Source organism: Haliotis asinina, chromosome 6 (assembly GCF_037392515.1).
Source record: "Haliotis asinina isolate JCU_RB_2024 chromosome 6, JCU_Hal_asi_v2, whole genome shotgun sequence".
Taxonomy (NCBI): Eukaryota; Metazoa; Mollusca; class Gastropoda; order Lepetellida; family Haliotidae; genus Haliotis; species Haliotis asinina.
In genome coordinates, this window is record NC_090285.1 from 31,246,426 (window position 1) to 31,271,367 (window position 24,942).

Consider the following 24,942-nt stretch of genomic DNA (forward strand, 5'->3'; position numbering starts at 1 on the left):
CCGGGGTGTCAATACACTGGTTTGACGAACACACAAGAAAATATTGTCGTATTGTTATACAACGGGATACCTACGGGGGTCCTATAAACCGCTTAATAAATCTCAGTGGGGTTTTTATTACAACAGAAAATTCTATTAGACTCTCACCTATTACCCTGAATACTAGTATACAACTTGTAGACTTCAAATACATTGAAGGACTATTAAATGAAACCCAATTAAAATATCTTTCAAAATATATATTATAGGATGGGTCTGTACCCAGTCGTAGAGGAAGTAGCGAAGACGTTGGAAACCGTAGATGGGTTCCGCTTGAGACAGTTATGTGATGTGAAACGTCAACTAGAACAAGACCGTGACACGCGGAAAGCACTATGTAAAAAGTACAATAGAGCTTTCAATATCGTGGACGGGGTTGACACTACCCTTATGGCAACCAGCATGGGACTAGGGGCGGCAGGCGTTGGGTTGTTGGCTACCATCGTGGCTGCACCTATAGTGCTAGGTATTGAAATAACGGCTGGGGTGGCAGGGTTGGCAGGGTTGGCGCTTAAGTTAGTATCACGCAGACTTAATCGTAAGGCATTGAAACACGACGAGATCAGGGTTCTGGCCGAAGCAAAGCTGAACACAGTGAGTGAGCGAATTTCCACGGCACTCTCTGACAGTAAGATCTCAGAAGAGGAGTTTCGTTCAATCCTATCTGAACTCAAAAAATATAACGGAATGAAACAAGATATTCAGTCCAAGTCTCGTAAGTCTGCTATCAGCGAGGACGAGAAAAAAAAGTACATAGAACAGGGGATACAAAAAGCCCAGCAAGCCTTTATTATGAACACCAAAGAGATCGTAGGCGGTTCACGTTAAACTGTTTCATCGATATAAACATAACATAGGGGAACACGAGGGCGATAGCCGTAAGCGGGCCACCGATCCTATATGGTCAGTCAAAACTTACAACATAGATAAAGTGGATATGAAAGCCGACGAACCTAACTTGTACTACTTGAGGGATGGGCCGGGTAGGGGGTTTGTAAGAGAAGAATTATTGATCGTACCGTACGGCACAGTGTTACCTCCTACCAACACAAAGTAGGCATAGTAATTACCGCCAACTTTTTTATAGTAGGGGTAATAGTAGCAAGAGCTAATGACCCAACCAAAGCCTTATTTAGTAAATAAGGCTTTGTAGAGACATTTCTTGAAAGTGGTCCAGAACTGTCATTCCCTATACTACTGGTAAAGTTAATACAGTCAGCTTTGGTGAAAGAAACAGAATGAACACAGTCAAGAATATAAAATGACTATTTAAGCATTGATTATTCTTATATTTATGTGTCATGATCTAATTACAGTAAGTGGATGAAGAACCTTATTGGTCAGGTTGACTTTAAGATGCTGGATATGAAGATGTTCAAGTGCAAGGTAAGTTAGATGCTAGGATGTATCAGATAAAGACCACTGCCTCATGTACCCTTCTCTGTTTGACATAACAAATGGTTTGAAACTTTTAACTATTTCCTTGTTTTAGACACTTTGGGAATGTAATGTGGATGGAGATACCAACAAGATCTCGCTAGAACAGCTGATGATTGAACTTCGAGCTGGTGGGGTAAGCTACCAACATGAATGTGAGGTCCGAGAAAAACTTAGGCACCTGGTTGCCCTTGACCTTTTGGACTTCCTGACATATGTACCACTGTTCATCATGATACACGAGTCTGTGGTGGACAATCCACTTGATGACACACGCGAGAAGTGAAAGCTACTGGTTCCTACTGACAAGGATGTGGCAGAGCTATACTGAATCCAACATACAAGGGAGTGCTTAAACTACATAAAATATCTTACAAACAAGGATGTGGCAGAGTTATATACTGGATCCATCATTCAAGGACATGCTTGAACTATATAACATAACACACAAGGATATGCTTGAGCCATATAAAATGGCATACAAGGATGTGATTGCACTTTATGCTGGATCCAATATACAAGGATGTGCTTGAGCTATATATGATATCTTACATACAAGGGTGTGCTTGAGCTATATATGATATCTTACATACAAGGATGTGCTTGAGTGAGTGAGTATGGTTTTACATCGCTTTTAGCAATATTCCCGCAACATCACAGCAAGGGACGGATCTGCTTGAGCAATATACTGGATCCAACAGTCAAGGACATGCTTTAGCTATATGAAAAATCTTACATACAAGTATGTGCCTGAGCTAAATGCTGGATCCAATATACAAGGACGTGCTTGAACTATATACTGTATTTGACTTCCAAGGATGTGCTAAAACTGTTCAGTGCTATAGTGGAACCCGTCAATAAAGATTACAGGTTGCAATATTCACAAGTGTAAATACAGTTGCAGTTGAAAATGGTAATCTAACACACTACTGGTAACGTTGTATCCTGCACAAGCCAATGAGCAAAGTTTTACACACATTTGAACACAATCCTGGGTTTCTGTCATGCCTGTGCAGTCAGATATGCTAGCAGCATAGCAACTTGTGGAGTCATGTAGGTCACCCTTCAACATAACAGCAGTATGTATTATGCTATATCGGAAATAGGATGCACAGCTTGTCTTCATTTATATATGTATGATATAGCCAACATATATGCATTATATCCAATTTTCTACAAATGAAAGTGTCTACCATAAAGAAATTTGTATAAAGAAGACATAAAAATAACTCATAAAAAGCTTTATGGCAGGATCTGTATGTTACGAAAACCAGAATCTTTCTTTGGTTTGGACCAAAGTAATAAGAAAAGCAGCTAAACACTGTTTACGAATTAAATTAAGTTACTTTTTTCCAAGCTTTTCATATATTAAAGACCTTTATGTATGTGAAAGGTACAACAGTCTCAACAGTATTCGGTCATACACTGGTGTGTTTGTGTGTTAAAGGAAATCCTGTAGTGATGCCATTGATGAATGTTTGTTGCCCATAGCTGGTGCTGACACACACCCAGAAACATAACTGGAGGTAGTCCATTGCAGGCTTTTGATGACACCCATGAATGAATAGTATGACATTGATACTGATAGATTTGCTTTGAGAAACATTTAGTCATTAAACTGTCTGTCAGCTCAAAAGACAAAAAGCGATAATGACAGGTCCAAGATGTTTTCCACTTTGGTGAAGTACAGATATTGAGCTCACACAGGAAACTTCAGGCTACATGGACAGATCCAGCTATAGATAGGAATTGGACAGCCATGGCAGCAATGCTTAAGATGGGTCATTTTCCCATGAGAAATGTTATGGGACATGCACAGAAACTTTCATCTGTGGTTTCTGAGATGTCAAAGGCATACTCTATCTAGTATTCATGGGTGAATGAGTAAGTTTGGTTTGGCTCAAGTGAGGTGTCAGCAGAATTTTGTTGCAGATCATGTTTTTAATGGAGGGGATTTGTGAAGGTCAAATGTTTACCTCATATTCAAAACCTAAAGTGAAATTATGGTGTGATTTTACACACAAATACTGGATTTATGGCATTGGTGGAAAAAAAGGTAGAAGAAAAATGATCAATGATTACTTAGCATGTTGTTTGTAGTAACTACAATGTGAGATAACTGATTTCGGCTTATTTCTCTTTACAGGAAATAGTGGTATGTTCTGGGGTTTTTTTACATGCACAGTCTGATCACTTGAAGACTGTGGGTAAATGTATTCCAAGACTCGACTTCATCAGACCAATAGTTGACAGGTGTGGAGATCTGTGTGAGTGAATTGCTTTCCACTACTTTCAACAGCATTTCAGTTTCACCATGTGGCAGGAAAGTGAGGTCTTGGTGACATTTATCAGACACAAGTCTGAACCGTGATGGATCAATCTGATGGCCAGTCTTTAATTGGAACCAACAATTATAGATCCTTGCATGCCTGAAACATCATGTTTCACTGGGTTATTTTGTAAATACATCTGGATCCTTTGAGTTAAGGTAACCATGTTCAAGCAGTAATTCAGAACACTGCCTACTTCCAGGGAAAGGGAAAGAAAAAAGAGCTCTAGTCAAAAAGAACTCAGACTCCTTGCGCAAATAAGAATATTTCTTGGCCATCTCTTTCCATGTCAGGTGATAGGGTTTGCATTGCACAAAGTTCAGTTGAAGGTTTTGCACAAAAAAAACCCCAAAACAAACACAAACAATTTTTCAGAATAAAAAAAAGCAGTCCATTTTATTGCTGATAAATGCTACAGCTGTCTTAAGTAAGAGATAAACTGACATTTTTTAAGACAAATCATGCAAAAATGGACATATTACCAACAGAGCTGGTGTTATGTAGGTCAGGTCAGGTCAGGGGTCAAGCAGGGTCAGCTAGGTTTACAGCAGGCTATGTACACAGCTAGCCAAAGCAGGAATAGGAGGTAAAGGTCAATTTACAACTTGAGCAGAATTCATGCGGCAGCCACAAGATTACATAGTTTTAATTCTGTGTAATTGGTTTAAAGTCAGCATAATTCAATGGTCCATAATAACAATAACATGTCTAGATTACACGTGTCCCCTAAGGGATCTCAGAATATACAATGTACAAATTTGAAACAAATCTTAAATAATATGACATGCATACAGGATAGGTCATACAGTGTTTAAGTCCAATTTTGGAAGACTAACCTAATTTTTCTGATGGTTCCAAAGGGATCAGCTAACCAAAGTCTTTGTTAACAGGGAGCACCAACAGGATTCTACTGTTTTAGAAAGTCCATGAAAATATTCTTCAGTGAAATACTGATGTGCTTTATCCTGTGATAACTGCCAAACTGATCTTTGGAATACTACCGAAAATAGAAAGACTTCCAATGCTCCACCAACATCAACTTAACTTCTTTGACAGGCATTTAGAAGTGGAGGCAGTAATGAAGAATGACAGCAAGGAAGGATCACTTGCATGATAATGGTGTTACAAGTTACACCTAAACGTAGCACTCATAGCAATAAAAAAATGGTTCATCCATATATTGTTATCCTTCCTTACATCAACTTAACATCAATCTTATCTGCATTTTCTAACTTATCTGGTAGCATAATATTTTTAATAAAAAGAAGTATACCATATTTTCCCCTTTATGTGCCAAACATTTGTCAAAAAATGGCAACAGGTCTTTTATTTTATGTCAGTAATACTGTGTTATGTTGGTGATTCATAATGAGTTTCCTGCAAATGTACCCTTCGTATGACTGTACATTCTTGGACATGGTTCATTAGTGTGTTGCCACGTTGACAGGTCAACAACAGCATGTGAGAAATGCCAGTAACTGACACCCTGGCATCAAAACATGAAAGTACATTCGTGTATTTTCTTCCCCTTAATAGTGCAGTAATACTGGAATGCGTCATCATTTTATCATATACCTATTTTCACCAAAATGTAATAAGTCTGGAACTTTAAAGCTTAGACACATCTCTATATATTATAAAGTAATAAATTGTACATCATTTGTTTATATATTGTGTAAATTATTATATCAATGCATGCAACTGTAATGCTACTAGTACATGGATCACCGCCCTCCCATGACATTTAGGCATCTTTACACTGGATATAGATTATTATAGACATATACTTCAGATGGGAACCAAAGCAGCTGTCGGTGAAATATTATCTACTGTCACAGTAGTTGTGTTAGATTCCTTTTCTACCTGTGCTGCTTTTGACATTACTAAAAGACAGTATGTTACTCTCATCATGCTGAAATCTTGTTTTCATCATGTAGATACTACTGAACTTATGTAGATGAACTCTTTGATCTGTCCTTTTTTAACTAAAGGGATTTTATGCATGGAGCGATACAGAACTGAATATGCCAAAATACAGCAACAGGGAAATAGAGACAGCCTCTTATGTCTTGAAGTCTGCAAATGCAGTGGTTTGTAAAACATGTCAGATTATATAACCTCTAAAGAAATACAAGATATAAAAGGGCTTTTCACACAATGGGACTGGCATAATTCAAGAACTTATTTGATCATACCAGCCGTGCTTATGTGAACACCAGAACTTCATTTTAACAATTGCATGTTTTATAATAAGTCAAATGCATAAGCACGAATAAAAAAAAACATGTATCAAAAAGATGATTTTAGTAACAGGCACAAGTCTTTGACCAAAGCATATTTTCACTGAAAAGGTAGGGGGGAATTTAAAATTTAACATTGAGTCAATATTTGCTGTAAATGTATCTAGATTTAGACTTTCATTTGAAATTTTTAACAAAAGAATATTTTTCGCTCCTTATGGCCACACTCGTATCTTGATGATGTAGGAAATCCAAAACATGCAAATGTGAAAAAGAAAAAGATGCCATATGTAAGCCATTTGAACATGTGTGATAATTTTCAAACCAACAATTCAATTCATATTCTTCAAATATCTGGCATTTGCTTAACCCTTAACCAACATCCTCTCACCCGCTAGCCCTAAGCGTGTTTATTAACGTTGAGCAAGTTAGCTTGGGCTAGGCAGATGCTACTTTGCACTAATTCTGGAAATAAGGTTTGGACATGTTCACTATGCCTAGTAAGTCCAGGCTGTGGGTATGTATGTAAAGTTGGACCATTACTACTGAAAATATAACAAATCAACAGAAGCACATTACCTACTTGCCACAAACAATATCAAATATAGTTGTACAACCCACGTAAAACATTCAACATCAACACTGCTGGAATAAATGTATCAGCTCTATTTGGAATAGCTCAGTCTTTCCACCTCTGGCCTACCAACTTGTCAATGTCATTCACTCCAATTTCATTGCTCTCAATGCATAGATTCAGAAGTAAGCGTCCTTCCATTTGGGCACAGAAAACACTGCAAGTACCCATTACAAAGACTCACCTCTGACAACAATGTGTTGTCACATGCAATCAGAAAAATATCCCTGGTTAATCATGACATCAGTTGATGTAGCTGGCTTTATGTTATGAACAGATGGACCGAAGAATAGATCCACAGGCAGTCAATTCTGCAAGGACTACTTAAAACAGTCCTTATGAAAGCCATCGAGAGATTTATTCCGTTGTCAACAACATCCTATTTTTTTGTGTCTGTGTGTGTGGTTTTTTTCCATGCACAGTCCTTATGGAAGAGGTGGAGTTGTACTAGACTGCCACAGAAACTATAGCTTACACTGGGCAAATATACTGTCATATTAAGTAGAAGACAAACACTGTGCAACAGAACAAAACCCAAAGATAAAATAACAGGAAAACAAATTGGCGTAAAGTTTAATTATATGATTCATATCATAACAAGTGTTTTCCCCGATAATGCAGCAGAAGTCAAAAAGTTTTATCAACACTTTCTGGTTGTCATGTTCAGACATGGGAGAGATAATAGGTGTTGGCTGGTGTAAAGATGTTTGTAATATATCTAGACTTTATAATTATCTCCTGAACTCTATTTCACAGCATACTTCTTTTACAATTTAGGATTACTTAAAATTGCTATAAACACATGCCTGAAAAAATAGTAATCGTTGGCAGCATAATATAAAATGACCCTACTGGCAATAGTATTAGCAAAAGTATACAGTATTCACATACCAGTAAAACATGCTAAAAGGCAAGTTTGCTTATGGAACAGATCTCACCAGCTACCAAACTGTAATGAAACTTTAACTGGTTTGGACATGCAAAAACTGATACTGAAATAAATCACTAATGGAAAATACACCCAAGAAAGCTAAAGCAGCCTACTGCCAGGACACTGAGAAGATGGATGACAAAAGTGACTGCTCTTATATGTCCCCCAATGGCACATAACACTTGTACAAACTTCAACAACAGCACTTGTTGCTGAGAACACTATAGGTGTTAGAGAGCTTACACTATACCAGTTCCATCAAATGTTCCACGTCAACAGCAGCTCTTTCAATATCAGTAAACATAAATATTACCTAACAATGGAACACAATAATTATCATGAAGATGTTTTCTGTCCTGACACAGGTTTCAAAAACTCACATCCTGTAATTGAACTGAACGAAGATCAACATTTATCCCATCTCATCTATTCTCTGCAAACATGAGAATGCAAATATGTATTTCAATGTGTGCTAATTTGACTATACTGAAGAGCAATCACTACTCTAAGAAAATTCATGTTGAGTAGTTTTTGATGTTTTCTCAGTTTTCAGTCCACAGTAAGATTTCCCTGCACACATTCCCGGTCTGATACCTGCAACAAATAGTGGCTTTGTAGTTCAAATGCTGATATTAATGACTTCTACTGTTGTTCCCATTACACAATAAACACCGAATGAAAATGAAAAAAAAATGCCGGTGTCCATTCTGATATCCTATCGCAGCAATACACCAACGTGTGACTTTCAGGAGCAGAATCAGTACATGGTCCCAACTATCTGCTGGCAAAACAGGACTTGAGTTAATATGAGTATATATAGTGAAGCAACTCTTGACATAATATGCTGTCTGCAGGCTTATCGTCCATAATATGACTAGCACTTACCAATAACCTTAGTACAGCTATACAATGTACATAGAAAATATATATATGCTACAATTTCACAGTTTCACAAAAGGAACAAAATAAAACCTAAATCTATGTGAAATCTGTGAATGGTCAATGACATATGATACAGGGAAATTCATTGATTATTGCACACCGTTTACAGTGGAGGAAACAATTCTAACTTAAATAATGCCAAGACAGATTGATAAACTGCTGTCCTAGAAATGGTTACACTTATCCTCTACAGGATGGTTTTCAATTTAGAATTTAAAGAAGAAACGAAACAATACAAAAACAACCTCTAATAGAAACAAATGCATCAGTTACCCCTTGTATGAATCTAATGCACGAATAGTTAAGAATTAGTGTATCATTCTAGCAAATCATTCCACTAATGTTTTTCAAGCTTCTTTTATAAAATAGTACGCATTGAAGTTCGATTACACATGGAGAAGGGGGGTAACTCTTCATCAGTCACAAACATCATATTAACACTTCTGTCACTGTATTTTGATTCAGTAATAGAGGTGGTGGTTGATTCCTGTTGGCTTTGCTTACTGCTCTTTGCAGTACACATTTTCTTTTACTAAAATCAAAGTTTTCAAGTCCCAGCATTGATGTAAACAGCAGGCTATCAATACTGATAAAGAATTTTAGTAAGTTGACAACAGAACATTCACACACAACTCTCCCAGCAAGCAGCTGTCAACAGCAATCTCACTAAAATATCATCTTGACTACTATGACAAATGTACAGCAAGAAAGTGAATAAAGAAAGTATCACAAAAAAATCAACAAGGTCAGTTTTCACATATTAGATCATACAGTGAATTATCCAGTACCACATGACGACTAAAATGGATAAATGTTAGCAGACATACTGGCTTATATGAACCACCTATTCTGTGAGCACTGTCACCTCCACAACATTCTTTTTAAATGGTCACATTCCAATACATATGTGATCAAATATTTCAGTGTCAAAAAGGAAATTCAATTCCTATATTTTCACCACAATTATCTGGAAGAGCACAGTTTTTTGTTTTATCAGTAGCGTAAATTTCTAAAGAAAACAGCTGAAACCTGACCTGTTGAAAACAGATTAGAGTTCATCTGATGATAAGTCATAGCACTTACAGAGCTCATAAATATAACACAAAACAGAGCAGAAAGACATTGTGACACGACGATGACAGACCGGTAATATTAACACTGTTATCTTACACAGTGGTTTGTACAGAATATTATGATGAGTGTGGTGGTTGTCCTCCAAAGGAAGGACACTGTGTGTGGACTATGCTGTCTCTACTGATGTATGTACAGGTTATCCCACCCAGGGGTCAGCCTCCCTTGGCTGTGAGCACTATGATACATGCAACACTAAGTACGCCACACCTGTAGACATGGAACATATGATACATCAACAATACACTGTACAATTGAGTTCACTCTACACTCCTGCATGGGGCTCACAAGCCTGTTTACACAGTGTATAGAGTCAGTGCCATAGACTTACAGCTGTTGTTTAGATATATTAGAAAAGTAGCTGCACACTAGCAGGAAACATAATATCTACATTTAAGCAGTTCTTTCCCTTGCATCATATATGCAGTCATATGATTATACATTCGGCATGTGTCATGATTATTCTGGATAACTTGCAATAATGACTTTCATTCCCTGACAGCTAAAAAACGGAAGTTCTATAGATTTCTTTCATCTCACAGAAACACTGGACTGGCATGTCAACAGTGATACACGGGTCTTGCTTATTTATCAGTAACATTCTCTCAAGAAGAGGAGTAGAGCTCCATGGTATTATGGTCACCCTGTCATTCACTGCAACATACCAGAAATGTACTGTTACTAAACACATAACATTAATCAAATTCATTTTCAACATGAATCTCTAGTTATCTTAAAACCCATTTCCTACTTCCTTTTGTCTGCTAGCAACTAAAGATAACTTGTGAATACACTATCAGCATGCAATCCTGGGTAACACATCATGCTTTACATGTTATCCACATGAACATATCTGCACATTAGCCTTCAACATTTGGACACATGTTTCTGTGTAGACGAAGGCTACAAGCTTAAGAACAAGCTTACAATAGCCAGGCTAAGTTCATGTTGTCTAAGACTATGTTTGTCCTCAATCTGTGTCCCAGTCATCATCATCATCAGAGCCGCTATCACCATCACCACTATCACTGTCTTCTATCACTTTGCGCCGCATTTCCACAGCCTTGTCCATAAGAGCTTGAACATCTAATCTGCCGGCTGGTACCACCTTCTTCTGCTTCTCCCTGCGCTCCTCGACACGCCGCAACTTCTTGTACCCTGGTGTACAAACACAACCACTTTCTCATCACCACCATACAAATCTGCTGTCTCAAACCTTGATAAGGAAGAACACTAATTGCGCAGATAACATCCTTGTACTTAGATTCAAAATTTACCTACCCATGTAATTAAAGTATTTTTGAGTAAATACCACTCAGTATTTCATAAAACAGATTATCTGATACCATATAACTTATGCATATTAATCTAAATGAAAGAGTGTTAATTCGTATTATCACAATTTATGTTCAGTATCTACACAGGCTACAATATCAATAAGATGCCAACTTACAATCTCCTAGTCTAATTTCTGCCAGCAAATCACTGCGTTCTTGACCCACAGTAGGCTTCTGCGGCTCTGAGTTGGATACATTGGTCACTGTGCTTCCGGTAGAGGATACAGATGCCACATCAAGCTGATCTCTTCGTAGTGACCCATTCATCACTGCTGGGGGCAGCGGCGGGGGTGGGGGTGGGCCCTGAGAATTGGTCATCAGTGGGGGTGGGGGGGGAGGGGGAGGTGGTGATGGAGTTTGAGAGTAGTTGAGAGGGGGCGGGGGAGAGGGTGGAGGTGGCATTGAATCATGGCTAGGGGGAGTATCCGGTGTTTGACTAATAGGTGGGGAGAGCGGTGGAGGTGGTGGTTCTACCCCTTCCGGTGTTGCTCTGTGTGGACTCGATGTAGCAGATGACAGTGAAGGTTGCCTTGCTGGTGAGTTGCGCTGCGAGCCACGGCCTCTTCCTGGAGAGCCATCCAGGTGATTGTACATAATTGGCTGACGCTGCATTGGCGGTGTTGCAGTTTGGCTTGCTGCTGGATCAAGGGGAGGGGGTGGAGGAGGAGGCAAACTGTTTCTATCTGATGGGCTTTGCTGGTCCATTGGCGGAGGTGGTGCTGGGGGAGGCTGAGATGGGCGAGAGTGTGGACTTCCAAGCATAGCTGTGGAAGACCGACCAGGTGACATCTGATACTGCTGGTACTGGAACTGTTGGTTTTGAGGCATACCAGAGCCACGAACATGGGTTTGTGCCAGATCTTCATTACGCTGCTGATCAATCTGGTATGGTCCATTAGCAACATTGGAAGCATGATTGTGTATCCTGGGATCTTGATTCGGAGGGTGTCCATGATGTGGGTGACCATGGTGTCCAGGGCTGGCATGGTCCACTTGCAGCGTGCCAGGGCGGCTGTGTGGTGAGTGGCTGGAGCCGGTGCTGTTCTGGTGTACCAAGCGACGTGGCTCAGGGTGCTCAGATACCCGTTTGATAGTGTCTGGTACATGTTCCTCCCTCAACTCTTCCCCAAGCTTCATGGTATTCCATTTTGCCTTGGGGTCAGCAATCTGCCGAGGCTTCCTCTTATCAGTCTGTTTGGGTCTCTGAATATAACATGAGGGTAAAGAATACATTCATTTAGAAAAATCACATCATGTGATGATATTCAACACATTGCAATAATGAATGGTATATGCATAAATATATTATCACTTAACTAAAACTATCACCTTGACATTTGGTGCTCATTGATGGGTATGAAAGCTCATATCTCAACCTTAATCCTCTCAATGCTGCCGTCGAACCCATTCGACAGGAGTGCAGGATAATGACATCTCCAAATAAAACTTGCAATAATTATTCAACGAGTCGGATTTACGTGTCATATGAATTATGTATGGAGTGTACTAATTCTCACCGCTTTAAATATATAATGTTCAATACGTTTATATACCTTAAAACGAAACGCCCGCAAAATAAAAATGAGATCGCCGAATTTCTCGGCACGCAGTCGAAAATAACGGCCATTGTTGACTTCCAGTGCACCACGTCGTGTGGTACCCAGACTAATATTTGCTTCATAATGAAATATTTTTTGATAGTTTAATCAATATTTTTTGTTCCTTGACGAAGAGAAAGCCCATAAGTTTCCCATTTTCTAAAAATTAGTAACTTTCGGCTCAAATAATTATAAACAAAACCAATCTCAATGTTACATCATCGATTGGACGAACAGGAACGATCATGGCAACGGCGGTAAACAAACAACTCCACATGACAGTCATGTATCGTGATGCCGAAGAAAATGTGCCATCCCTTTGACATATCCAACTATTTTATCTGGAATTAATTACACGGTGTGAATAGGTAAATGTTATTGTCTCTGCACAGAAATTGCCAGATTTAGCGATTTTATTTGGATTTTGTTTGATAAACTTTCCAACATTCACAAAGTTGACAGCCGTAGATGACCCGAAAGGGCGTGGCCAAACTCGCGGTCTTTCTAAGTGACACGATACGAAGGATGTTTGAAACTACGCGTTCATAAGCAGAATCTGAACACATATACATTGAAAGAAAATGACTCAATACCTATATAATGCAGATCATGAAACAATATCACAATATTTGTAATTGTACCCACCCTTGATGAAACCAGAAGCACGTACACGGCATGGCACTCGTGGAAGTAAAATATGAACGAGTTGGAAAACGACCATTGATACATTTTCTAGTTAGCCGTCGATGTGTTGATCTTTAGTTTAGCAAATCCGAAGTCGATGATTTTTGCGGTCTATTTTTTTCAAAGAATGTTCTGACACGGGGAGACTTATAAATTGTCAGTGTGTCGTAACAATAACATTATATTGTTCTGTGTATATCGTCACAAGAAGTACAATTTTGATGATTGAAGATGTCATGAAAATATCATTTTTCCTTTTGCAGAAACGAACGAAACCAAAGCTAGTGTGAGAATGTAACGTACAGTAAATGTATTTCATAAAAATTAATTACTGCTTAGAAAACAACTGTCATCGTCTTTGTGAATCGGTATTTAATTTAGACATTGAAACAGCTAAACATCACATCTTTTGTACATGAATTTGGAGCAAAATTGAAATTATTTTGTTACTCCAAACAGCTCAGCTTTCGTTGTTAATTCTACCTAGTATAATGCAGGTAATGTTTCAGATCAAATTGTGTAACGTGTGTGCATATTTGTATAAAAAAAATCATGTTATGTGGCTCACTCCGTGGCTCCATACAGCTTTTAGATATTGCACTAGTGCAATCTGAACTGCAAAATGTACCTCATGTTTATGGCCATACTTTTTACCTACTTGCAGTGTCTATGTTCATGTTTTACTGTTAAAACAGACTTCATCTGGGAAACAGACTGATGATCCAAACTCTTGGAGCAGTGATTACACTGACAGTGATTGAAAGACAGACTCATTTATTTCTTGTGATGAAATTTTATGAAGTAATATGAAATTATCATATCAGACCTAGAATAATTTTGTTGTAGTGATGTTTTGAATATGGAATATCAAAACTACAAGTGACAGATAATTAAGTGTTGAGCAGGAGGTGCAAAATGTGTTAGTCTGTGGCATCAAGGTAATCATGTGGTGGCACCAGGGACAAGTAGATTTCTTTTTTTCCTAATACTGAGCTCTGCAGTGAGTGTTTTTTTGTTGTCCAGTTTGGAGCTATTCATTATGATTTCAATTTAGATTTTTTTCATTGCCATATTTATATGACAAAGACATATATATCAAATGCTTCCAGATCTTAAACGAAAGACTGCTCAGTCCTTGGCATTTTGTTATTCAAAGAAGACTGGTCTTGATGTTTCTTGTTTTATGATGGTTTAGGCTATTGAACACTAAATAATTTTAGTATACCACCATCAGACACTTCAGCAAACAGAGACAATCCTTGAAATTTCTTGACTCATTTCATATTGTGACATAGCTCCTAAACCCAGGAAAAGACAATAAGGTAGAATAATATATATTTACAGAATATGAAGCCTGTTTACTTTCACCAGAGACAATATAACTTATTATGTGTATATGGTTTCTTTTTTTATCAAATGATAACATTTTCTGATAAATATACTGTTACTGCAAGAACATAAATGACATTAGTCATGTATGATTCAAAATGATTCAGTAAACAAAGTGGTACTGTTGAAAACAAAAATAGCTCATCACCCATTTGTATTTGATTTACATTTTGGCACGATATTATAAAGAAATAAAATACACAAAATAATATGTAACATCTATCCATATATTTTATGGCATACATGTAGTTGTATTAAAGAATTGTGTAAAATTGTCAGTTTTCAACACTACTGAAAGACATTAATTAAAATTTGGTTATTTACACGTTGCTAATGCATTGACAGACTTTAAGTGTCTTTGCCCTTGTCTATTTTGGAGAGAAAAATAATTGTCATATTATTAATATCAATCAACATATGAAAATATATGAAAAGACTTAAAGTTGTAACCAGTTATGAAACATAAGGCATTGACAAATCTATCATAAATATTCAACAAGAACGTTAATTTATTGCATAAAATTATGAATGTAATTCAACTTGTTCTGAATTTTTCCAACCGTAATATGAACGCAATATCTATCAAATCATCTCCGATTTCATGTGAAACTATAACTGAAAATATATTTTAGTTTAAAAAACATGTATACTGCAGTTCCTACTACACTAAGTCGTCACAAAAAGAAAAGCATGAATGTTATTTTGAAACACAAATGCCACGCCCATATCCGCGCACCTGTTGTTGAGAATGATGTTTGTAAACGTTTTTGTGTCGGACCATGTGAAAAAAAGAATAAGCTGGGATCAACATGCATCACACTTATATCTTTATACTCAGTGGACAATAAAGTAATGTGCCTAATATGAACAAAAATTCAAATAAAGATACTTAAAAACTTGCATGTGCAGTGTTGATCGACTACTGTTTCCGGGTCACAGGAGCATACAAGGTCAAACTGGTTCGGCTATGTGCGAATTATATAGTCAAAAATACACCAAGAAAATTCTATGAGCTCTGATTAATCATTTTAAACAGTTATTTGTACTAAAGTTGGGTTTGTCAGACGAAATATCTCCAACTTTTCTGTTAATATTCAATAACGAATGAATTTCATCAGGCAATCCCTGTCTGTGACATCACATCCGGTGACCTTTGCATTTACTAGAAAACAAGTTAAATTTCACGATCTTAATTTTCGTCTGTCTCTCGTCATACTTAACGGAAAATGATACATGGAACACTTGTAGAATGAGAAATTCTCCCTCTTTCGCCAGGTCTTACACAGAAAAGTTCTGTAATCTTTCTTCTGACCAAAAAAGCTATATTTTATGTAGGAGTTGGACGAAGCGCGCAATGTTTGTTTTTCGTACGTGTAACACGATCTAACACCGTCTTTTTGCGGGTTTGTGCAAAACTAATTGAACCATAACACTTGAAATTTGCACTCATGAATGTTTATAAATCATGTATTTTATTCTGCTATTTTCATGACATGACACATCTGAATAAACGTAATAGTGCCATCTCAATAAGACCTGTCATGACATCGAAAATATGATTTGTTTATGACGAACGTTTTCGATTATTTTTTTTCAGAATTAATTTTTAATTTGTCGTCGCGCGGATATCTGCCGATACAAATATACGAAATTAAAGTCAGATACTTATGAAATATCAGTAGTAAGAATATCGAAATTGGTTTGCAATAATTGGACAATCTATACGGCTCCTAATATAAAACGCATCCGGCTGTCAATCGAGCAGTTCAGTTAAATTCAATAAAATTTACTTTATTTATGTTTGTCTTGTAATTAATATCTGTACGTTTAAAATTATCTGGATATTTTTTTATAATAATGTTTATTTTTGTATCTAGTATTAATGAGCTGAATATTTTTTCAGTTGTTCCTTATTTAATGACACACCGACTGTTTGAAATCACCCACTCTCTTATCAGCGCCTTATGCTGAAATTAATTCAGCAGGCTAAAGGTTAACCAATCCCTGAGTAGCACTATGACTGCTCAGTGAAATAAGGCTTTGAAAAGAAATGTTTGTGTCAACTTACATGTTTCATAAGAAACCTTTGAAATCTCATCTATATATACAACTGGACAGTCAAATTTGTTAAAATCTAAATATTTTAGATATTTTAATACTTACCTTACCATAGGTCTATAGCTTATTACCTCAAGCTTCGCTTAGGAGTTGAATTTCTATTCAATCTTGAATGGCTACCTCGCAATTGACGACTGTCACGATACGAAAGTATCTGGATCTCCCCACTCCACTCCACTTCACTTTTACTTCTCGGTCTGAAGAGTCCGTAGTGGGGAGGAGCATCCAGCGTTGGGAGGGTCTGAACGCCCTATGGTAAGGTAAGTATTTAAATATCTAAAATATTTAGATTTTAATAAATTTTTCACTTACCTTACCATAGGTCTATAGCATATGGATACAACAGACAGGACAGTGGTGTAGAGGACCATCAGTGTCTTAAAATGCCTCATATGCCTCGGGGCAGCCGGACCACTACCGATTCCCTCTGCATCCCATTCTGCTGCAATGATCTTTCATGAAGGTCAATGGAACCTGAATCAGAGTAGTAGGTCACGTACTAACAACCGGAGGGGTACGGTAACTTATCTCATGTAAGTACAAGACCCCCATAGACCAAGGTAAGTAAGATCATACCTTATAGGGCGGAAGGACTTGGGAGTTGCTGCGCAACTACTAATGGTCCGAGAGACTGCAGCCCCTCCATATCTTCCACCGCTAAGTCTGGCAAGTAATGGCTAGCAAATACTGTTGAGCACCACCAGAAGCACCCAGCCATTATGTCAGGAACAGTACAGTTCCTGTGTAAGACCATAGTTGAGGCTAACGCCCGAATCTCATGCGGGTTGTTAGATGATGAATGAGGAAGATTCTGTGCGTCATAAGCTGCCAGGATGGTCTGCCTCAACCATAAGGTTATTGTGTTCCTGGTGACTTCCCCTCTAGCCATCGTAGAAAAAGGCTGGAACAATCTCTTCCTGGTTCCCCAATGAGGAAAGGACTTCTTGATATACCATCTGAGAGCCCGAACTGGACAAAGCAACTGCTCCTCCCGATCCACTGGTCCGATAATGGCTGTAAGGGGAGGGATGGTGAATAATCTGTCTGGTTGACCTGGCAGCTGGTTCTTTGGCAGGAAATCCCAGAGGAGGCCCAAGTGTACAGCACCATGTCTGGTCTGTTCAAACCGGATGCTGGTCACATACAGCGCGTGAATCTCACTCTTGCCGCTGTCACTAACGCCAGCAGAAACACTGTTTTCCTGGTTAAATTATCAAAAGATGCCTTATCCAGCAGCTCGTAAGGGCGACCTCTCAGGTGTTGTAGCACAACGTTCAGGTCCCACGTTGGCAACCGGAACTTAACCTTTTGGTCCTCCAGCTTGAAAACTTTTAACATAGTGACTAATTCGGGGATCTTTGAGACCCTCCTATCTCCTCTGACAGCTAACACTGACTTCAGTGCGGATATGTAGGTCCAAACAGTATTGCCCCTGAGCTTCCTTGAGCACCGCAAGTAACATAAAAACTCTGTTAGGAATTGGGGTGACGCTAATAGCAGGTCTTGCGACTTTGGGGCACAGAACTTCTCAAATGTAGCCCACTTGTCATCATAGAGTGATCGGGTGGAAGCTCAGTGCACCTGGGCAATGATCTTTGCCAACTGAGATGAGTATCCCTTGGCCCTCAAAGTCCTTTGCAAATGGTCCAGATGCATAGATGAAACCGCGCCTGGTCCAGTGTCTGACTGTGGGGATGGGCAGCAACTCATCCCACTCTGGAAGCCGGATTGGATCTCTTTCTGCGAAGCGGCACAATTCTGGGAACCACGTCCTCGCTCGCCACCAGGGCGCGACCAAAAGCAGACGGATCCTCACCGCGAGTTTGAGTTTTGCCACTACAGCCACTACTGGTACTGGCGGCGGGAAGGTGTACGCATCTAGCCCTTCCCAGGACATTGACAGAGCGTCAACCGCCCAAGCTGCCGGGCCTGCTATCAGAGACACATTTACCGGAAGCTGAGGGTTGAACTTGGTGGCGAATAGGTCAATCAGCGGGCGCAAGTGATTCTGACATATGAATCTTATGTGAAATAGCATCCACTTGGTTGGGGACAGCTTCCCTGGTTGCAAAAGCGCATCGGTTAGTACGTTTCTGCACCCTGGAATATGACAAGCTCTGGCTTCGATGTTGTTTGTGTCTAGGATGCTGGCTAAGTGAAACATCTGATCCAGTAGGGACTTGGATCTGGTTGTCCCTCGTCTCAAAATCAGCCACACCACTGTCGGGTTGTCTGAGACAATCAGTAGGTTGGAGTGGCATAGTATCGACGCCCAGTGACTTACAGCAAAAAATCACTGCTTCCAGCTTGAGATTGTTGATGTGCCAGCTTGCTTCTGCGTCGGACCAGAGTCCCGAGGCTGTTCGAACGCTTAGGTGTGCACCCCAACCCTGGAGCGACATGTCGACAAATAGTTCATGGTCCTGCACAAACTTGGTCAAACAAACTATCGCAGAACTTTCGACTCGATCGTCCATCAGTGCAGGTACTGGTGCAGATGTACCAGAAGCAATAAGTGTGTCGTAACATCGTAGGTCTGTATGTAAGGGGGGAGGTACCTCTGCAACGGACATAGCATCAGACGCCCCCTGCTTGTTGTCCTGTGTCGATGTCAAAAGGTCCAACAGAGACTGCCACTCTCTGACAGTCCCCTTGCTATGAACCGGGAGATCTTTTCCTATTGGTCAAGAGGGGCACGAACAGGATTGTACTGTGTCTGGGCCAGGCCCCGATAAACACCAACTCCTGCATGGGCTGTAAATGTGACTTTTCCCAGTTGATCATCCACCCTAACTGTTCTACGAGACGTATGGCAAAGTCTAGCTGTCTGCGTAGCAACTGAGGTTCGAACTGGTTGAGCAGACAGTTGTCTATATATGGGTCGAACTCTATCTGCCTGAGATGAAGAAAACGACTGATGGGTGTCGTGATTCTGGTAAATAGGCACGGGGCCGTTGAAATGCCAAACGGCAGGACTCGCCACTGGTTATGTCGACCCTCGAATACAAACCTCAGAAATGTCGAGACTGCACAGCCATGTTCCCGGGGTCAACTTGAGGCGCAACTGTTCTAGAGACACCATTTTGAAATGTGGAGGCTCCATCAAGTAACGGTCGTTGAACGCTGCCATGTTGTGAATCATGCGAAGTTTGTCAGAGCATTTCTTGGGAATGAGGAAGACCGGAGAGTAGAACCCTGGCAAGAGGTGTGGGTCCAGTACTTCCTCGATTGCACATTTCCCTAACAACACTTCGATGTTGTCCGTCAACAACTGACGTTGCGCCTCTGAATACACCTGTGTTGCCGGCTGAGATGTCAATGGTGTAGGCTGTATGATCGGTAGTTTGTAGCCCTTCTTTAGAATTCTGGTAACATAGGGATTCTTGAGGATGGACCGATTCATCAAAAAGATGCCCAGTCTCCCGCCTACTGGTGTAGGGAACACTGGCACGACTGGGGGCGGGAGGTCCCAGTCGTGCCATGTGACACCCTCAAGGTCTTGAATAGGGGCGCCTCCCCTTCCCTCTACCAGGAGTAGAGGGGGCGTCCCTGGTTGTCAGGGATGAGAATGGAAATTTTCATTTACAGCTGAAAACTAGTCGGGGGTCTAGGGGCCATGGGCCCAGTCCAGAAGCTCCTGGGATTTTGGCATTTTACACACTAAATATGGCTTCTAAAATCAATATTAACACTGTATATATACAGAATGAAAATTGCAATTCTTAAAGGAAAAAATCTAACAGACCATGCTGAATAAAAATATATTTACCACTTTGTTGATTACACACAGTACATCCAATCACGAGGAACACTTTTTAAAGTTCTACTTGTATGAACATGTCCATAGCTTCTTTAAAGTGAATAGTTCAGAGAAAAGTTCCAGTCATATCACCAGTCACCAAGTGTAGGCTCTGAGAACTTTGTATATTTATCACAATATCAGTTTATGCAGTAACATCTTTCTGGTACAGTTTACAAAATTTATAGGAATTTATAACCACAGAAAGAACCCATTTACCAGATTCTTATTACATGTTCACTGTAACACATACTATCCCAAAGAGTAATTAGAACGGCGAAGACTAACTTTCTCAGCATGTTTTTTCCCTTTAGAAGCGTGTTCAGCCAAAGCTATACATCCACGAGACCCGTAATTAATGATGTCATTACAGTAGGTACACTGTGCTTTGCCTGGGAGGTCACATTTAGCGATAAAGTCTCCAAGTTTTTCCACAACATCCTCAGTATTCTTACCGATCTTTATCTTGAACGTTACGGTCTTTTCAAGCCATTCAAATCGGAATTTGTTCTTCACTTCCTTATCGATCTCCTTAACAAGGGATTCGCTTTCTTTCGTAATTATTGTAACCATGGTTAACTCATATTTCTACTTCAGTTTCTGATAAGATCTCGTGTTGAATGGACCGCCATTAAAGATGAGACTCTGAACGTAAACTAAACGGTGATTGGCTTATTTTGTCCTCCTTGACCAATCAAATGTAAGCTTATTGTTAATGATGGTATATAGAGGACACTTCCTGTAATTGTTAACAGCTGGGCCGATAGATCTCATCAGCTTATCGCTGGCTGGCTGGCTGGCACTTTTACGACTGTACCTTGGCTATTGAAACTAACACAATGGAACATGTGTGGCCCCCGCACCCCCACAATCAACCTCACCCCCCCTAAATATTTTCTCCCCGGATTTAGACGTTTCAGAAAAATGACCCTGGGGATGTAAAAAAACGCGGATTTCCGCGGATCCGCGGAAATTTCTCATCCCTGGGTTGTGTCTGCCGGCTTGCGACGATTGGTTGTAAAGGCAGATCTGACGGAAGCTCGCGTTGGGATGTAACGTCTCTTGCCTCTGCCGCGTGTTCCCACTTTATCATGAAAGGCAGATGAGAGGGCTTCAAACGCTGACAAAGATATCTCCATGTTTGTTAATTCAGCATGTTCCTTGTACACCTCTGGAAAGGCATTCGCGAAGACAGCTTGTGAGGAGAAAGGAGTTCTAATCAGACGCCGTTTAAACTCTTCCTGCCATGAACACTCATCCAAAAATCCCATCCTGCAAACGACTGTCGTCATTGCCAGTGCTGTCCAGACATGTCTTAACAGGTCATGTAACACTTAGCCTTGCCAAAGGAATAGTGACGACAGATGTTCCAATCAGGACTCGTTAGTCCACAGCCGCCGTTGAAGTAGCCGATGCTAACGCTCATACAGGCTTTAGGATGTGCCGTAACTCCGAGTCAATTGCTTGTAACTTTGAGTCCTGAACCTTATAAGAGGTGGAGGAAGATAGTCTTCTAGTGGCTTCGTCCAATACCATCCCTGAGTCCACGAAATCCAGACTATGCACCTTGCAGTCTTGTTTCTTAAACTTGGGTGCTCTAATTGTAGCATTCAACAATAGCTTGGCAAAGTCATCATTCAATGAAGAAATGGCGTCAGCCACCATAGGATGTGCGGGATCATAAGTTCGGGTTCCACCCTAATAGCCCTGGCGCTGTCCCTGGGAGGGGCACTCCAGGACACTATCAGCTATCCAGTCATAAATGGCAGGTACGATGGCAGGTACGATCCCTCTTCCTCCTCCTGTTGTGCAGGGTTCTCCTCATAGTCTGGAGAGAAGTACTGCTCGTCATCAGGGTTCCAAGAAATAGTTGACTTCTACTCCGGCGCCTGCTTCCTAAGTGTCAACTGTCTGACACGAGGAGGTGACGCTGATCGGGACCGCGAACTCTTACGACTGCCGTGGAGGGATCTGCCCCTACGATCCGGTGACCTGATTGGCAAACGACGTTGTAGACAAACACTGGATGAACTACTCCAGGGATTTCTGGATCGAGACCTTCTGACGCCTGAACATCCTGTTCTACTCCTATCATTAGCCAAAGTCAGGGCATCCCGTGGCGCTCCAAACGCTAGTGCACCCGATCCTGACTGATCTAAGCTTAGTGGCATAGGCATAGGCATAGGCATAGGCATAGGCATAGGCATAGGTGTCGGTATTGGTATCGGCATCGGAATCGGCAGCGCTGAATGATTCTGATTCAGTGATGCTTCCTCTTGAACAGCAGTGTCTAAAGCCGCTCCAGGTATCTTCAATGTAGACTGAATGTCTGGTGTACACGGAAGAGATAACCTTGAACCAGACGAGGATGCAGGAGACCGAGACATTTTTCTTTATTTCTGTCTTCCTCTTCTTCACTACAGGCAAGTATGCCTTGAATTCCGGAATAGATAGTCTCAAGCACACTGCACAACACTGCAGGAGGGATCAGGACACAGCAGCACAGTCCAGGAAGTATGGGTGCAGGTCCTTGCCGGACTTCAAGTCTTTACAAACTTCACAAACGTGGCATGTCATGCACAACAACTGTAATAAACAGAAATAACAATGTGATAATAAGGGTAGAAGAAAAAAACACCCCTTACCACATAATGGACTGCTCCACTCCTTGTGCAGCAGCATGCTTGCAATAGACAAGTGAAATAGCTGCCACTTGAAAAGGAACTGCAAAGTTTACACTAAATACCACGCTAATTAATACAAAACTTAGATACAGCTTACATAATTATCAGTAGAAGCAGTCCACTAACACTGAAACTGATCCGGTTACAAATTACAAATTCAACAATGAAAATAGGAGACACACTACCGTGCCTTGTACGAGGTAGCCGACAAGTACAATAACGTAAACATACTTTATAATCGACACTAGGATTGAAAAACATACATACCACACGCAAAACCCCTGAAAGGAATCAGTGTAAAGGCGTGGAAAGGTGAAACTTTATTAGTTCTGAATTTTTTTTATTTTTTTTTTGCAACCTGAACACGTCTAGGTCAGATGAGACTTGAAGTAAAAGTGAAGTGGAGTGCAGTCTGCGCGCATGCACAGTGGTTAGATCCAGACACTTCCATATCATGACAGTCGTCGATTGCGAGGTAGCCATTCAAGATTGAATAGAAATTCAACTCCGTCAGATCTCCTACAAAGCGAAATTTGAGGTAATATGCTATAGACCTATGGTAAGGTAAGTAAAAAATTTGTTTTCAAAGAAACTTCACTGACAATTGTATATTGAGAACTGTATAGTGGAGACAATTTGAGTTGGTATCACCTTCTTTTTGTCTCTCTTCTTGTTGAGTTCAGATTTCTTCTCCTCCATCTCTTTCTCCATCTCCCGCACCCACAGCTCCACAAAGTAGGTCGAGTCTGTGTAGAACTTCATGCAGTCCTTACCATCCTCCCTGCACACAAAATACAAATAAGGGATAACTGGCGGTATCAGGCAGTGTAATGAGTTAAAGGTAGTCCACATGAACCAGCTCTGTTACATCATTATTTCTATTAGGTCACTATTACTTCATGCTCTTCTTCCCCATTACCAACTGGAATATGCATCTTTCGTAAGAAATGAAGCATTCCAGCCTTAGCTATCTTAAGGTTACATCCTGGTTTGTGTAGCTTATCTTGACATTTATATGTGCTACATGATAGTAAAAAGGACTTTGAAGATTTGTATTATGAAGCCACAATATAGAATACATGTCAATGGTATAATACAGGTAGAGCTCTGGCAGGAAATACAGGTTTCACAGCAACAGAAAGGGATACATCTGTGTAGCAAACTGTGGTGACATAGATAAGTTAGCCACTACTGACATCCTATACATGTTATAAGTGACCAGAGATGCTCACAAATTATCATACTCAGTGCATCGAATATCAAGCCCTTTATGCATGTGCAAGCAACTGGAAAGTATCAACAACAAAACATTAGTTCAGAATTTATTGTGTTCACCAACTTCTCACCTGAACTCATTGAGTTTATCAAGTGCTGGTGGAGATTCACATTGGTTGTAGTTGTCCATCAGAGCCATGGGGATGGTGAGCCGTGAAATCACTTGCTGCTCCTTCACTATTGTACTCTTGAATGGCTTGCGGGTGTGGATGTCAGTCAGAGACACTGCCACAAAATACAGATTTATAGCTACATGAATGAAATGACTGATCTTTCATATGATGCATTGTCTTGGCAAAGACTGTACACAAAGCATTTCGTAAATGTAAATACATAACATTTCTCTAAACTCCAATGTGGAATTTATCTCTAGC

At 40.0% G+C, this 24,942-nt stretch overlaps 2 protein-coding genes across 2 annotated transcripts in view; one reads left to right on the plus strand and one right to left on the minus strand.

The window, feature by feature from the left end:
- The window catches only part of LOC137288151 (MAP7 domain-containing protein 1-like), a 53,049-nt gene extending 50,694 nt beyond the window's left edge, over positions 1-2,355 (plus strand). Inside the window, exons 14-15 of the mRNA XM_067820567.1 lie at positions 1,356-1,425; positions 1,532-2,355. Coding sequence (XP_067676668.1) covers positions 1,356-1,425; positions 1,532-1,762 — 301 coding nt within the window. The 3' untranslated portion in view covers positions 1,763-2,355. The remainder of the gene's footprint in view (positions 1-1,355; positions 1,426-1,531) is intronic.
- A 4,888-nt stretch (positions 2,356-7,243) lies between these two features.
- Positions 7,244-24,942, minus strand: part of LOC137288152 (actin-binding protein WASF2-like) — a 35,749-nt gene continuing 18,050 nt past the window's right edge. Inside the window, exons 3-6 of the mRNA XM_067820568.1 lie at positions 24,640-24,793; positions 23,945-24,074; positions 11,138-12,224; positions 7,244-10,842 (exon numbers count right to left, since the gene is read on the minus strand). Of these exons, the coding sequence (XP_067676669.1) occupies positions 10,655-10,842; positions 11,138-12,224; positions 23,945-24,074; positions 24,640-24,793 (1,559 nt within the window). The 3' untranslated portion in view covers positions 7,244-10,654. The remainder of the gene's footprint in view (positions 10,843-11,137; positions 12,225-23,944; positions 24,075-24,639; positions 24,794-24,942) is intronic.